Source organism: Rhinatrema bivittatum, chromosome 4 (assembly GCF_901001135.1).
Source record: "Rhinatrema bivittatum chromosome 4, aRhiBiv1.1, whole genome shotgun sequence".
NCBI lineage: Eukaryota > Metazoa > Chordata > Amphibia > Gymnophiona > Rhinatrematidae > Rhinatrema > Rhinatrema bivittatum.
This window is the reverse complement of record NC_042618.1, coordinates 408604961-408620726: the sequence shown is the minus strand read 5'-3', so window position 1 is coordinate 408620726 and position 15766 is coordinate 408604961. Positions and strand designations below refer to the sequence as shown.

At 44.1% G+C, this 15766-nt stretch overlaps 1 protein-coding gene across 3 annotated transcripts in view; it reads right to left on the bottom strand.

The window, feature by feature from the left end:
* Positions 1 to 119: 119 nt before the first annotated feature.
* Positions 120 to 15766, bottom strand: part of LOC115091158 (SRSF protein kinase 1-like) — a 33125-nt gene continuing 17478 nt past the window's right edge. Inside the window, exons 8-12 of one of the 3 annotated variants that reach the window (XM_029601118.1) lie at positions 3429 to 3475; positions 2739 to 2846; positions 1887 to 1956; positions 1651 to 1743; positions 120 to 1184 (exon numbers count right to left, since the gene is read on the bottom strand). In XM_029601118.1, the coding sequence (XP_029456978.1) occupies positions 1000 to 1184; positions 1651 to 1743; positions 1887 to 1956; positions 2739 to 2846; positions 3429 to 3475 (503 nt within the window). In that variant the 3' untranslated portion in view covers positions 120 to 999. Of the gene's footprint in view, positions 1185 to 1650; positions 1744 to 1886; positions 1957 to 2738; positions 2847 to 3428; positions 3524 to 15766 lie in introns of all 3 variants that reach the window. The other 2 variants (XM_029601116.1, XM_029601119.1) reach the window with 2 other exon arrangements.

Genomic DNA, 15766 nt, shown 5'->3' with positions numbered 1-15766 from the left:
ACTGTAGTTTGACAGATGAGCAATGGAGTTGCAGGTTTTGAAAAATTAAAAACACAACTATTGAACTTTATGAATTGAATTGGACCTTATTGAATTTCTTGCATCTCCTTGGATGTGTGGATATTGAATTGCTGGAGTGCAATTTCCCTTTCTCCGACTTTTCTGTATTTTGGCAGTTACATAGTAGCCAGCCCTCAGCAGAGTGGTTGTGTGAGTTAAAAAAAATGTATCTTTATGCTCTTTAGAAAAATATTTTAACACTATGGCTCTGGTTTCCTGCACCTTTATTCATAAAATGATTCATTTTCCATATGGGGCACATCTCAGATTTGTTGCTAATAGAAGCTCTGAATGCAGTCTAAGGTCAGAGAGTTCATATGGGAAAGGCAAAATATGTATAAATGCAGGTCTGTGTGCTGAAAGTCCTAAAGAACACAACTTAAAGGCTAACAAAGTTTCCGAACTGTAAACTGTAAACTGTAAACTTCTATATGCAGACTCCACTTTAGCATTATTTAAGATCTGGACTACTTATTAGCCAAGTGTAATTCAGGAACCCAGTTTTGAATCTGTATATAAATACCTTTGAGCCACTCAGCTACCCATCCCTTGAGACCTGCCACAAGGATTGCATAGCAGTAAGGATAAAAAGGCAGGTCTTATACCTTTTAAAGATTTTGCATGAGGTGAGTGTCTAATACGAAGATTATAATTCTCACACTATTCAATTTATTGCTCTTGTTCCTAAGGCAGTATTTCTCTTTGTGCCTTTACACTGTAATGACAACCAAGAGATCATGTTATGGAAAAGATACTATACAGGAAAGGAAAGGTCCATGAGTGTTGCTTGATAGTTCGGTCCTTTTTTCCTAAGTGACCAGAGTTAGAACCATAATATGGTTACTATTGGCAGGGTAAACTTGTGAGTGAGCTATTCAGTGACTTAGTAGAATGTTACATCTAGCACAATAAAATGAGTCAGCCGAGCTGGAGTGCTTGCTAAGAGCTCAGCCAAGGATGCTGAAGGCACTTTTCAGCTGTTGCCCGTTTGTCTGGTGTATATTCCAACATTGGCAGGAGGAAACTGGTGAACTGTTCAGCCTCATTCTTCTGCCACTTGTGTCGCCCAACTAAAGTGTCATACAGCCCACAGGGATGGAGATAGGGGATCCGTAGAAGGAAGCCTGTAAACAAGATATATGCTTCAGAAAAGTATCACAGCTTTGACTCAGCAGAGAATCTGGCTGCTTCTTTCAGCTACTACATATCCTATCCATGATAACATCAGGAAACTATCCACAAGTTGCCATGCATGTTATGCACAGATTTCCTTGGCATAATAGTAAAATCATATGTTGGGCCTCAGTTCTCTGCAGTAAAGTTTATTAAAACACATGTATTACTGTATAACTATTTTGAATTGTGGTCTATCAAAAAAATTGTTCCTAGTTGCCTCTCTAGGCTATTTTGAATCTTTCTCATTGTCCCCATAGCCAAGGATCTCAGAGTTCTCCCCACGTCTCATCCTCACTGGGAAACAATCCTCTCCCCACGTCTCATCCTCACTGGGAAACAATTCATGTCCCTTATGAAGGGACATGAATTGTACAGTTAGTGAAATGATCTGAAGGCTGAACTCCTGGCCCTCACCTTGCCTGTGGAAGAATGCAGGTGAATGTTTTCCAGAGAAAGCAATTTTCATGGGAATTTGTCCAAGGAGTTCAATTATACAGCCTATGTGATCTAGAGAGAAGTGGGGAAAGGGGGAATGGTAGAAAGAAGAAATGAGTAGATGAAAGAAAAGGCAGGAAGACAAATGATGAGATGCCTGGATTTCATGATCTTCTGAGAATTAAGTTACTGGACTGGGAAGACAGAATTCATACCATCATTTCTGGAGAAACATTTTCCAGCATGAGGCTCAAATAGGTAGGATGCGGTCGCTATTTCAAAGGCCTGGAGGAACAAATTGCATGTTATTCCCCATGACAACACCCAATTAAAACAGATGTGTTTTACTGCCTATCAACAACAATTTCATTACATCCAAGTAAGTGCCTGTCAGCTATCCTCCATACTCTATCTGTAATTAACACTGGTAGACAGCTCATTTGGCTTGTAAATTTCAGGGAAATCAGGAGTGAAGGAAAGGGATTGGTCCTCACATCAAGTCCCTTTCATCCATAACCAGCACTTGTTTTGTGTATATCATTGTCTATTTCTACATGTTATTAACAATATTATCTGTAAGTTTAGATTATTCAGCAAAGATTAAGAAGAAATTGTTTAGAAAAGTTTTGAACAGCACAGTAATCTTTTGAGGTTATAAAAAGAGTATGGGTTTTGCTGGATCTGTACCAAATAACCTTACATACAAACACCACTACTAGCTTCTGTCTTCTCCACCCTTACCAATTACTGCTCTCAGTTCCATTTCTAACCAGCATTGCTCACCACCTCCTTCCTTCATCTTGTACCCCCTTACCACTTTCAATATCCCTGTACTCCCTTTCTCTTCCCCACTACCTAAATTCATGCTGGTACTACATATCAGACCCTCTGTGTGCCTAAACTGCCTTCTACCACCCATCTCACTCAGTAGCAGTACTTCTGATTTGCTCTCTATCCCATCTCCCAAAGCTTTAGAAGATTACAGACATTATCCCATACGCAACTTACATTATCCTCTCATAGTTGCACTGACAAGGAGAAGCAAATACTAGTCATGATCTACCCACCACGCATGCTGTGCTCCAGATGTCTGCTGGGGTACTGTAACCTGAGCCCAGCAGAACCTCTAGAGCTCGGTACTGCTGCGTCTGGATCTCCTCTGAAAAGGGCTTGTACTGAAAGAGTCACAAGGACAAGGTTAATACCATACTTGTAAAGCAAGGACAGAGACCCATAGGGAGATTTCCCCCCTTCAAAACTGGATAAAAAAACATGCTTATTGAGCGGAGAAATTTATATACGCAAGAAAAATAAAGAGGTCAATGATTTGACAAGGAAATGACTTGAGTACAAAACAGGTTGTTCAACCTTTTGCTTTAAAATGTGATCTTATTTCCTGCAGCCAAATTCTGGGAACAGAGAAAGAGTCTGTTATGAGACAACTGCAAGAAAAGTGAAGAAGTTGCATAGCAATTTGATGGCAATTTAATGTAAGCTCCCTAGAAACAGAAACATGTTAAATACAGCCCCAACACACTCAAATCGACACCCACCACACTAAATATTGGATGCAACTCAGAAAAGATTATTAGTGGGATACATGCTGGTTTTAGGTTGAACACTATCTTTCTCCCAAGCCATAGTATTTTTTTCTGTTTAGAGTACGGTAATCACAGACATTTTCATCAGGAAGGAGTAAGTGTGAATGTGTAAGAGCGGAAAGAGACAGAGAGAAAGAAGGGAAAGGATAAGCTCACCGTCCAGCATGCACTGCCCAGGTCTGCGATTTTAACTCCCAGATTTGCTGCATTGCCAGATTCAAACAGATGAGTTAGGAAACTGTGATCTGTCCCTGCACAGACACAACACTGTTAAAGACTAGGTCCCGCAAACTGTAGTGCATAAAACTCTTTATCCTCTGATTTAGGTAATCTTTTCATTCTCAGTTTGACAATAAGACAACTACATTTAAGTACCTTATTCAATAAAGATTTTTGTTTCCATAGGTACAAATGGGAAAAAGTCCTTTTTGAATTAAGCCTGAAAAGAGACCTGGAGATTGATGACCATCTTGGTTTTCAGTAGATTAAAGTCGCATGATGCATTGCAGGTGATAGTGTCAAGCAGTGCTGAAGGAGTGCTCTGATGAATGTCAGGAGCAGAAAGAAGATGCACGAGAGATACTAATTATTTTAACACATTACACGAGGCAAAAGAAACTGAAGTAGTATCTGAAACGAAAGACATCCAATGCACACAAAAAACTACAAAATACTATCAAACATCCTAACAGAAAGCACTTTCTGCTGGGAGACTCCATCATTTGAGGCACTAACTTGGTGGGGACTTATTTTGAGGGACACACGATAGTTAAACGCCTTCCAGGATCCTCCGCTGGCGGAAATGCAAACCAGATTGGCAGTGCAATTAAAGAAGAAAGTAAGGACTATAAAATCTATGTTATCATCCATATGGGGACCAATGACCTTGCTAGAAACAGCATCCAAGCAGTTCAGAGATTTCCAGACTTTGGGGGAACAGCTTGGGCATTCAGCAAAAAACATTGGGGTAGATTTTAAACATATACGCCTGATTTTAAAACATGCGCGCGCACATGTTATAAAATCCAGGGCTTGCGCACGCAAGGGGGTGCACAGAGCCGCGCTGGCTTCCTCCGTTCCCTCCCAGGCCACTCCGAAATGGGTACAATTTTAAGCATAATAGAAATCGGAGCGGCCTGAGAGGGAACTTTCCTTCCCTCTAGCCTGACCTTCCCACCCCTTCCCCTAGCCTTTCCCCCCCAGCCCTATTCTAACCCCTCCCCTGATCTTTATTTTACCTTTTGCGCTTGCCGGCCGATTGCTGGCACACGATCTCTGACACAGCAGCAAATGGCCGCTGTGCTAGGAGCCGCTAACCCCGCCCCCAGACTGCCCATGCCCCACCCCTTTTTCAAGCCCCGGGACTTACATGCGTCCCGGGGCTTTATGCGCACCTCCGGGTCTTTTGAAAATAGGCCCGGCGCGCACGGGTCTTTGAAAATCTGCCCCTTTGCCTTTTCAGAACTGTTAACTGTTCATGGAAAGGAAAGCGAAAGGCTAAGCCATATAAACAACTTCAATAAATGGCACAAAACCCAGTGCAAAGAAAAAGGATTTAGATACACTGGAGGCTGGGGCAGTGTATGGAATAATAAGTTACTATAAGGAAAAGATAGTTTATATCTCTCTGTGACAGGAAAAAGGATTCTAAGAGAGAAAATCAGAACATATGACTTCAGGCATTTAGACTAGAGGATGGGGGTGGTAGAAGGAAGTCAATGGAATTGGAATGTCAGCCCCTAACCCATACAAATGCAAAAAGAGTGCAGAAAAAAAGAAAATGGGTACAATTTTAAGCATAATAGAAGAAAAGGTACCTAGGAACAGTAGCAAGTTGAGAGAGAAAAACTAGAAAGCTCTAGAAAGCTATGTGCACAAAAGCTCATAGTCTCAGAAACAAAGTTCAAGGTCTGCAGGCCCAAATGGTGGAGGCAGACTTGGATACTATTGCTATTTTTTACACCCCTCACCTATGACCCAAAGCAACTCTGCCATAGCCTCCAAGAGCACACTGTTCCAAAGACTCAGAATAGAGCTTCCTGCAGCTCTGGACTTTCTTTACAGGTCCCTAGCTGAGACTTCCTGTGGCGCTGGCTGATGACATCACATCCTCCAGGAATATATAAGGAAGTCCTTCACAACCAGCCAGTGCCTTGGCAATGGCTCTCCTGGTGTGCCTTGTGGTGCTAGTTACTCTCCTGTTCTTGCTTTGTCTTGTTCCTGGTTCTGACCCTGCTCTGCTGCCTGTCCTAACCAGTGGCTTGCCTCTTGTTTCTACTGCCTGCTGTGACCACTGGTTTGCCTCTCATGTCTGCTGCCTACCCTGATCCTTTGCCTGGACTTGGACTCTCTGTTCTCCTGGATAGCCCTAGGGACCCACCTAAGACCTGCTGGCTGCCAGAACTCAAGGGCTCAACCTGTGGGGGAGGTGGCTGGTATAGGTGAAGCTCCAGCTGATCCCACCTAAGGGCTTCTCTGCCAGCTGTTGTGGTGGGCTCGGTGGTTTTGCCCACTAGGCAATGTCAACTGCACCACAGCACAAAGGAGCTGCTCTTCCAATCAGTGTTACACTATTACAGAGATGTAGTTCAGTGAGTCTCATGAAGGGGATACAACCATCCCAAGCTGTAACCTGTTATGAAAGAATAGAGAGGGCTGAAAAAGAGGGGGATGGGAGAGTAGCTTTTAAGGTAAACAAACAATATGCTAGTAAGTGAAATGCAGTGTGTGAGGGGAAAGGAGGAAGTGCTGTGGTCTATCTTAAATAAAGATGATGGTACTTCCATTTATGCTGGTGTGGTCTATAGGCCTCCAAATCAGACAGAAGAACTGGACAGAGATCTGGCTGAAAACATCCAAAAGGTAGGAAGGAAGAGAGGTGTTGCTTGTTGGAGATGTTAAGCTGCAGATGTGTCTTGGAGTATCCCTCCTGCAGAATCTGGACGAAGTAGAGAGATTGTGGATGCCTTTCAAGGTGTTCTGCATAGACAAATGGTGATGGAACCCTCCGGGGGAGGAGTGATACTGATCCTGTTGCCTACATATGGAGATAATATCTCTAATGTCTGGGCAGGTTCCCTCGAGTGCCAGTAATCGTCAGATGGTATGATGGGATATAGCAGCTAAGACAGAAGTTGCATGAAGAAGTTCTGGATTTCAAAAATATAGGTTTTGTAAAAATGGCGAGGTACCATGAAGAGGAGCTCGAAAACTGGGTGAAATTGGGTGAAGTGAAACAGTGGGCCAAATTAAAAGCTGCTGTTGTAAAGGAAACAAATCTTTACATAAGAAAACTAAACACAAACAAGAAGAAATGGAAACTGATAACGGTTCTCCAAAGAGGTTGCTGAAAAAAATAAAGGCGAAAAGATCAGAATTCAAAAAGTACAAAGGAACTCAAAAAGGGGAAAACAGGGAAGAATATCTGGTAAAGAGATGAGGAAAGAAATAAGGACAGCAAAAGCCTGAGTGGAAAAAAAGGATTGCCAAAGAAGTAGTGAGATGACAAAACATGTTTTAGATATATCAGAGAAAAAGAGACCAGAGATGGCCCCATAAGACTGAAAGGAGTCATAGGTCATTGGCTGGAGAACGATGAGATAAAAGCAGAAATATTAAACAAATGCTTCAATTCGGTGTTCCTTAAAGACCCTGAGGAGGATTTTTGCTGGCTGGCAAGAGTAGAAATAGGAGTGGGGTAGATACAACCCCATTTACAGAAGAGATTGGGTGGAACTAGAAAAACTGAAACTGGACAAGGGCCTGGGGGCCTGAAGAGACACATCCCCAGATTTTAAAGGAGTCAGAGAGGTGCTGGCAGGTAAGCTGAAAGATTATTCATAGATCCCTGGAAACAGGCATAATGCCACAAGAGGGAAGAAGGGCAGTGGTGGTCCCGCTTCAAATAATGGGAGCAAAGAAGAGGCTGGAAACTGAAGGCGGGTTAGTCTTATCTTGGTGGTGGGAAAATTAATGGAGATGCTGCTGAAGGAAAGGATAGTCAACTAGCTACATGAGGCAGCATGTTTTTACCAGAGGAAGGTCATGTCAAATGATTCTGATTTTTTTAAATTGGGTAATTAGAATTAGATAAAAGATGAGCACTTGATGTGATTTATTTGGATTTCAGCAAAGCTTTTGACACTGACCCTCATAGGAGGCTCATTAACAAAATGAAAAGCCTGGGAGTGGGTCCCAAGGTAGAGGAATGAATAACAAATTGGTTGACTGACAGATGACAGCGAGTAGTAGTAAATGGAATCTACTCCGAGGAGAGAAAAGTGATAAGTGGAGTGCCTCAAGTATCAGTTTTGGAGTCAGTTCTGTTCAATATCTTTGTGATCAATATTGTGGAGGGATTAGAAGGCAGTTTGCCTTTTTGTAGATGACATTAAGATCTGCAACTGAGTGGACACTTCTGAAGGAGCAGAGAGAATAAAAGTGATTGTTATGCTTTCAGCTGCTGTGTGGCCTTCCCTCTACCAGAGGACTCCGTTGAGCCTGGCTCTGGACTGCACTCTGCAGCACGTCCCTGGTTTCTTGCTACAGCCAGTCCTACAGTCTCTGTGCCACCAGGGGACCTCCACAAGCTCACTCCTCTGGCTGGCCAAGCTTCTTTCCTGCCTGCACCACGCCCAGACCCTAGTTCTGTTTAACCCTGCCTAGCCTCATCCTCATTGCTTTGGCATAGAGCTCTGTTCAGCTCCTTGCTCTAGCCACTCCTGTCTTGTGGTCTTTCCAGGCCTTTCTTTGTTTAGCCTCGTGGCCTCTGGGCCTTCAGACTCCTGTTTTGCTTTGCCTCGTCTAGCCTTGTCCTGTAGCCTCCTGGCCTTCTGCTATGTTCAGGCCTAGCCCTGAGGCTTCCTTAGCCTCTTCCTAACTCTAGGCCTCTCTCTGCATCCTTGACCTCTGGCTGAGCCTGAGGCCTCCCTAGATCTCTTCCTGATTCTAGGCTTCTCTCTGTCTCCCTGATCTCTGGCCTAGCCTGAGGTATCCCTAGGTCTCTTCTTGATTTTGAGGCCTCTCTCTATCTCCCTGACCTCTGGCCTAACCCTGAAACCTCGCTAGGTCTCTCCTGACTCTAGGCTCCTCTCTGCCTTGCCCCTCAGGACCTTCTTGTCTATGCTGCCTTCGGGCTTTGTTTTATGGTCTGTCGTCCTTGTCCTTGTCCTGTCTCAGTCCTGTGTTCCAGTCTGTTCCTGAGTTCACCATTACTTCCACATACCTCCAGTCTGATCCTGTGTTCCAGTTCCCCCTTACCATCACATAGCTTCAGTCCGTTCCTGAGCTCCAGCCTGCATTCCATTCCTGAGCTTCAGCCCTGCCTGCACATCATCTCTTGCTCCAGCCTCAATGGACTGCCCAAATCCGGCTCTAGCCTATCATGCCATCCTCTGCCACCCTATAGGTGGTGTCCATCACCCTTCCCCAGCTCTGAACTCACAACAGTGATCTAAGAAAGCTTAAGGAGTGGTCGAAGGCTTGAAGCCTTTTATAAGCAGAACGAAGAGAACAAATAAGCACATATGTAAGTAAGCACCAAGCATTCAACTTTAGTAAAATTTCTTTCTCCTATCTCCTATTACATATTAGAACGTTAACTTTATATAGGAACTGTTAAGAAGTTTTTTATTCCAACCAAAATATAAGCAAACTCAACATATAGCTTTGATATTAAAAAACTGTTACCGTTCCCTAATGGCACACCTATAATATGTTATCTATACCAATCAACTTTTAACCCTATATGTGCTTTTTTGTAAACCGTTGTGATGGATAATTAACGACGGTATAGAAAAGTTTTTAAATAAAATAAAATAAAATAAAATAACTGGGATTCAAAGGCAAGAAGTACAGAGTTATGTATCTGGTTTGCCGAAATCCAAAGGAGCTCTATGTGATGTGGCAAAAGAATGTCTTCCACAGACTGGGAAAGAGATCTCGGGTTGATAATGTCTGATGACCTGAAGGCAGTGAAGCAATGTGACAAGGCAGTGGCTAAAGCTAGAAGGATGCTAGACTGCCATAATATGATTGCGTAGGCTAAGTCTGACAAGCTTTCCTAAGGATGATTTCAAATTGTGGGCATCAGTGTTCTCACACTGATCCTAGATGATGTGATTGTAAAACAAGTGTGGAAAAGAGACGTGAACAACAGATTTTCAGGCTCTATGGTGAGGGAGTTAACGTCACAAGAAAATAAAAGCTGTTTCTCCCTCTGGTCTTTATTTTGAGAGATTGCATGCATATCTCCAAACATGCTTTTAGATGTGCAGATGAACAGAATATGATTAACAGACTGAGAGAGAGAGTCCCAAACTTCCAGAACTGACAGAGCTGTGATCTTTTCCTGGGCACAGTAAAGGAAAAGTATTGTAATGATTTATTATAATTGCTTTTGATACATCTATGTATTAACTCTGCTGCATTGCTTTCTGAAGCCTAACAGGGCAGATAATAAACCTATTCCTGGAACCTTCAATTGTATTGACTCGGTGGGTGAGTATGGCGTTATGTGTCTTGGGATAGCAAATCTCATCAGACAGGAGCCTGGGGGATACTGGTCTTGTGCCTTAGCACACTCACACAATAAACCTGTAACAGCTGTATAGAGAGAGGCATGACCAGCATGATAAAGGCACTCCAGGAGAGAGGGGGTGCCAGCATGGCCATTTGGCTAGGGCCTCCAATGTTCAAGGGGCCTACTTTTGTTGGGCAAAATTAAAAAAAATAAAGCTAAATATATCTATTTCTAACATGTATAAATAAAAATTTCAATTGTAATTGAAGAATTTGCTACAAAAGAGCTTGTAAAGCCTTCTTAAATAAATAAAAATTATTTGAGAAATGTAGAAAATGATTTCTCTTATTAAGCATCACATCAGAACCTTACAAAGGGGCCTACTTTTCTTAGCTAGCACGGGCCTAATTCCTGCTCTCTCCGGCCCTGAGCACTGTGCAGGAAGAATAACATTTTATGGCACATTCCTAGGGAGTTTAACTGACCATTGAATAGATGAGTCATAGATTCAGGCAGGGGATTTGCATATCACAGCCCCCTGAACATCTGCTGGTAATTTTGTAGGAAATATCACTTTAAAAAATCAGAGAATTCAAACTCCTAAATTATAGAACTATGACTAGGAAGGGGATTTATGAGAGAAATGTATTGAAAAACAGTCCTAAGAAGCAAACAGATTTTCCCCCTGACTAGCAAGGGTATTCAGACACATGGGTTCTGAGATCCCGCACAAGAGAAAGATAGCCACGTAGTATAGAAATATTTGTGCATAGTGGTTCTCTGTGGCATTGGTAGAGGAGCATCTGCAGAGTGTCTCTGTGATTCTGCCTGGGTTTGGTCTTTTAGTTGAAGAGTGACCCATATATGGTCAAAAAATAGATAATATAAAAGCCAGCATGAGAAATGCTAGAGTAGCCATGATCTATAGACCCATGCTTCTCTATCAAGAAAATAAGAGGGATGTTTTTTATGCAGCTGACAATCTCCCCCCCTCCCCCCCCCCGGTCAATACAACACCTGGGGGGGAGGGTCAATTGCATCTTTTTGCATGGGTGAGAGAGAAATTTAATGCCATCTTTTCATTTAATGTGATTTGTTTCTTTGTTTAACTAGTATCATCTCTCCTTCCCTATATCAGTTTCTTTTCTTCTTCCCTTCCCCATGATCCCTGAAAATTATTTCTCCCTCCATCCCCTTAATCCCTGGTGGTCATCTCTCCTTCCTGCCCTCTGCCCTCTATTAGCCTCTTCCCAAGCACTCTCCCTTTTTCACTCTTTTCTCCCTCTCGCTCTCTGCCCTCCCACTCCATGGAACCTTCCTGCCACCTTCCCAAGAGCCTTTCTTCTTGTGATCTTCCTTCCCACCTATGCCTCCTTCCCAGTGATCTCCCTCCTGCCCTCTCCCCATAGTACCTTCCCCTGCAATGCTCCTCCCTCCATGTGCCGGCCCCCTCAAGGCCCCTTCCTTCTTTCCTACACCACTGCCTCCATGGCTATACCACTCACTCAATTCACTTTTTCTCCCTCACTGTCAGTCCAGCGGAGTAGGCAGGGCACATGCAACAGTGACTGGAAATGCCCTTCAGGGTTATCATCCTGTTTTTCTCCTCTTCCTTCTCTGGTCATGTGGCAGCCACTGAAAGTGCTGGCAGGAGCATTCTTTCTCTCTTCTTAGCACCAGGTTGAGCACCTCACAGAGGTAATCAGTGCCATTCTTCCCTGCCTCCACTTTGCTTTGGGTTTAGGCTCCCACTGGTGGTGATCAGCTGCATTCTTCCCTTTCTCCTCTCCATGCAGGTTTGGGCTCCATAAGGCCGTGTTCTTCCCATCCTCCGCATGAGATCAAGCAGAAGTAGCTTTAGAGCGGAGCTCCTCAGTGGTGAGGTGAGGCCTACTGCTTTTCTTAGTAGCTGTACTTTAGTTGCATTCCTTCTGGAAGAAACCCTGTGATGGTTTTATGAACCCCAGATTGAGAATGACTATTCTACTTTTCCTGATATAGTAAATACTTATGTTTACAACAATGTGTTTATTTATTTATTTTTACCAACAGCAACCTCGCATTCCTTTGGGCTTCCAGTTCAATTAGAACCAGGGCTGAGATCAAAGGGCAGTGGAATGCCTTTCTGGTTGGGGGAGCCATGCGACTCTGCCCTCAACTTCTATAATTGTTATTCTTTTACATAGACTATTCACATAAACCATATAGGGGTAGATTTTAAAAATTTGCGCGATCGCGTACTTTTGTTCGCGCACCAGGCGCGAACAAAAGTACGCTGGATTTTATAAGATACGCACGTAGCTTATAAAATCCGGGGTCGGCGCGCACAAGGGGGTGCACATTTGTGCAACCTGCGCGCGCCGAGCCCAGCGCGCGCTGCCTGTTCCCTCCCCCCACCTCCCCCCACCTTCCCCTACCTAACCCACCCCCCCAGCCCTATCTAAACCCCACCTTACCTTTGTTGGCAGATTTACGCCTGCTAAAAGCAGATGTAAATCTGTGCGCGCCATTGGGCCACGCCCCCAGGCCCGCCCCCAAAACGCCGCGTCATTTCGGGAATGCCCCCAACACGCCCCCTCCCTGACCCCTCCCCGCCCCTTTTACGAAGCCCCGGGACTTACGCGAGTCCCAGGGCTCTGCGCGCGCCGGCAGCCTAAGCAAAATAGGCGCGCCGGCGCGCAAGGGCTCTGCGCGCGTAAATCCGGCTGGATTTACGCGTGCAGGGCATTTAAAATCCGCCCCTTAATGTATAATTTATTACTATAACAATGCTAATTTCAAAACTAAGTTTAAAAAAGCACTGTGACTCCAGGAGAGAGGGGGTGCCAGCATGGCCATTTGGCTAGGGCCTACAATGTTCAAGGGTTCTACTTTTGTTGGGCAAAATTTAAAAAAAAGCTAAATATATCTATTTCTAGCATGTATAAATAAAAATTTAAATTGTAATTGAAGAATTTGCTACAAAAAAACTCGTAAAGCCTTCTTAAATAAATAAAAATTATTTGGGAAATTTAGAAAACTGGAGTACTATGTTCAGTTCTGGAGCCTGTATCTCAAAAAGGACAGAGATAGGATGAAAGCAGTCCAGAGAACGGTGACCACATTAGTATGGGGTCTGCACTGGAAGACTTATGAAATGAGACTGAAGGACCTAAATATGTATACCCTGGAGGAGAGGAGGCACAGGGGAGATATGATATAGATTTTTTAATTCCTGAAAGGAATTAATGATATGCAAGAATCAAATCTTTTCAAATGGAAAGAAAGCTTTCAGAACTAGGGGACACAATATAAAACTCCTACAGACTGATACAATACCAACATGCTGAAAACGTGTATCCAAACTGGGCATGCTTTTTTTTTTAATGCATGCACAATCACCTCTCCTGGGCACTTGATGCAATAGGCAAATGAGCCGCCATGCTAAAAAGGAGACGCTAGGGATAAATTGGGCGGCCATGGAATCAGGCACCCAGGAGAAATGGCTGGGTGCAGGTTTGGAAAACATACACTCAATTTTACGAGCATCTGTTTTCCTAACTTGTGCACAGTCATGGGTTAGGAAAACAGATGCTCATTAATTGAGCGTCTGTTTTCCTAACCTGACCGCTGACAAGATACTTAAAATTTATTTTTTTTTAGGTTATTCCTTTTTTTGGCTTGCCATGATATTAAGTAAGAGGAACTACAGAAAAGTAGTATTTTCTGCTTTTCTGTTAACTTTTGGGGCTTTTCAAAACTTAACACCAGCTCTGGGGGGGGGGGGGATAATAGCTAATAGCCTCATCAACTTGGCATTTATATGTAATGAATGCTATTATTATGCACTGGTTTGAACAGATGTTTTGGAAGCGCTAATCCCCTTATTGCATAAGAGTTTATGGTCACGCGTCCAACCACAGATTAACCTGTGCGCTAGCCTGAGCGCACTGTATTGCATCGGCCAGCAAGGGAGTAGACTCAAGAACAACATCAGGAAATATTTCTTCTTGGAAAGGTTGATAAATGCATGGATTGCCCTCCCAGAAGAAGTAGTAAAAGCAAGAATGGTAGTGGAATTCAAAAGAGCGTGGGATAAACACAGAGGATCCCTAATGGCTAAAGAATGGAAATGATAAGAAAAGGCGTAACCTGTATTAACTGGAGTAATATGCGCAGAACTGTAGTTATTACCCTTAATAGAAAGCATGGGGGTACTATGCACAGAGCAGCAGTTACTACCCTAGGCAACTTGCAGGGGAGACTGAATGGACCACTTCAGTTTTTGTCTGCCATCATTTACTATGTTACTACGTTAGAGTAAATGGTGAAATCTTGGAACTGTGCTTGATATGAAAGGTAACAATTTGCAAAGTAGAGTAATATAGAAATTTTGTAAAAGTTTCCTCTAAAGATGGGTCCAAAAATTATCATTTTCCTTTGCTTTGTCATCAAAGGGATCAAATCAGGAAGCCCTTTTAACATAATGGTGCTGGGCTGCAAACAAGAATACCCTATAAAAAAAAAAGCTCATAATCACAAGACAATCAGATTTTTCAAAAGCTATAACCCATCCTTAAATAAGTTACAGTAGGTATTGGTGAAATAAAAGTTAATTGTGAGATTTTCTTTTTAGCTAAGGTTAAGCACAATAGAAAAGAACCATGTTCTAGGATACAGGTTGTACAAGAACAGTGTAAGAGTGCAAGCTTTCATGCTCAAGTAATGTCTTGAGGCCTGACAGAGTACTAGTTGACTTTTCCAGGAAGAATCATCAAGGTCTTCCTGAAGTACATACACACATGGGAAATGAGATCATCACAGCAACTCCTGCCGGAAGGAGATGCCATCCCAGGTAGGGTTTAGATTGTCAATAAAATGGTAGATAACTTTTAGCTATTATGGGCCATTGCTCTGGAATAAATTGCCCCTGAAAGTTAGAAGCTAGTAGAATTACTTGAGATTTAGGAAACAACTAAAGGTATGGTTGTTCAATCAAGTATAATTAACAGAAGGAATGTACCGGCTAACTGGTTGGCGGGAAAATGAAAAGAGCCTTGGGTTAGTATATGTTATGCTCGGTATACTGTGGACCCTTGCCCCGGAGAAAGAGAGACACCCACCTGAGGAACCAGGTGCCCCACGACTCCGGATGGTGGACGTCTCGGTACTGCTACCCCTCAGTACCCTTTGCAGTCCTCGGCAGGCTGGTACAGGCCAGAAGAGTCAGAAGTAAGTCCAAGTTCCAGGCAGGGGTATAGTGGAGTTCCCAGGAGCACTGCAGACTTCAGTCAGGGATTCCAGTAGACAAGATAGATCCGAAGCAGTCCGAGGTCCAGGCAGGCAGCAGGCAACGAGGTCAAAGGCAGTCCGAGGTCCAGGCAGGCAGCAGGCAACGAGGTCAAAGGCAGTCCGAGGTCCAGGCAGGCAGCAGGCAACGAGGTCAAAGGCAATCCAAGGTTCAGGCAGGCGGCAGGCAAAACAAGATCAAAGGCAGTCCAGGTATCAGGCAGGCGGCAGGCAAACAAGGTCAAGGCAGTCCAGGTATCAGGCAGGCGGTAGGCAGACAAGGTCAAGGCAGTCCAGGTATCAGGCAGGCGGTGGGCAAAACAAAGTCAAGGCAGTCCAGGTATCAGGCAGGCGGCAGGCAGACAAGGTCAAGGCAGTCCAGGTAACAGGCGGGCGGCAGGCAAAACACAGAGTCAAGACCAGGCGGGAGACAGCAGGAACCGGACAGAACACGACTGGGACCTGTTGAGAAGGCATCAGGAACCCCGCGGAGGAGGTTTAAATCTCCCTCTAGCCTGACGTCAGTTCCGGGGCCGACCTCGTTTCCGCGGCCCGGCCCCTTTAAGAGGCGGAGCCAGCCGCGGCTCCTTCGATGCAGTCTTTGGACGGCAGGACGCCATCATGCCGCGGCCCGCGCCCTGCCGACCGCCAGCAGAGGAGTCCCGATTGACCTGCGGGGAACAGGTAGGGAGGCCCGATCGCATGC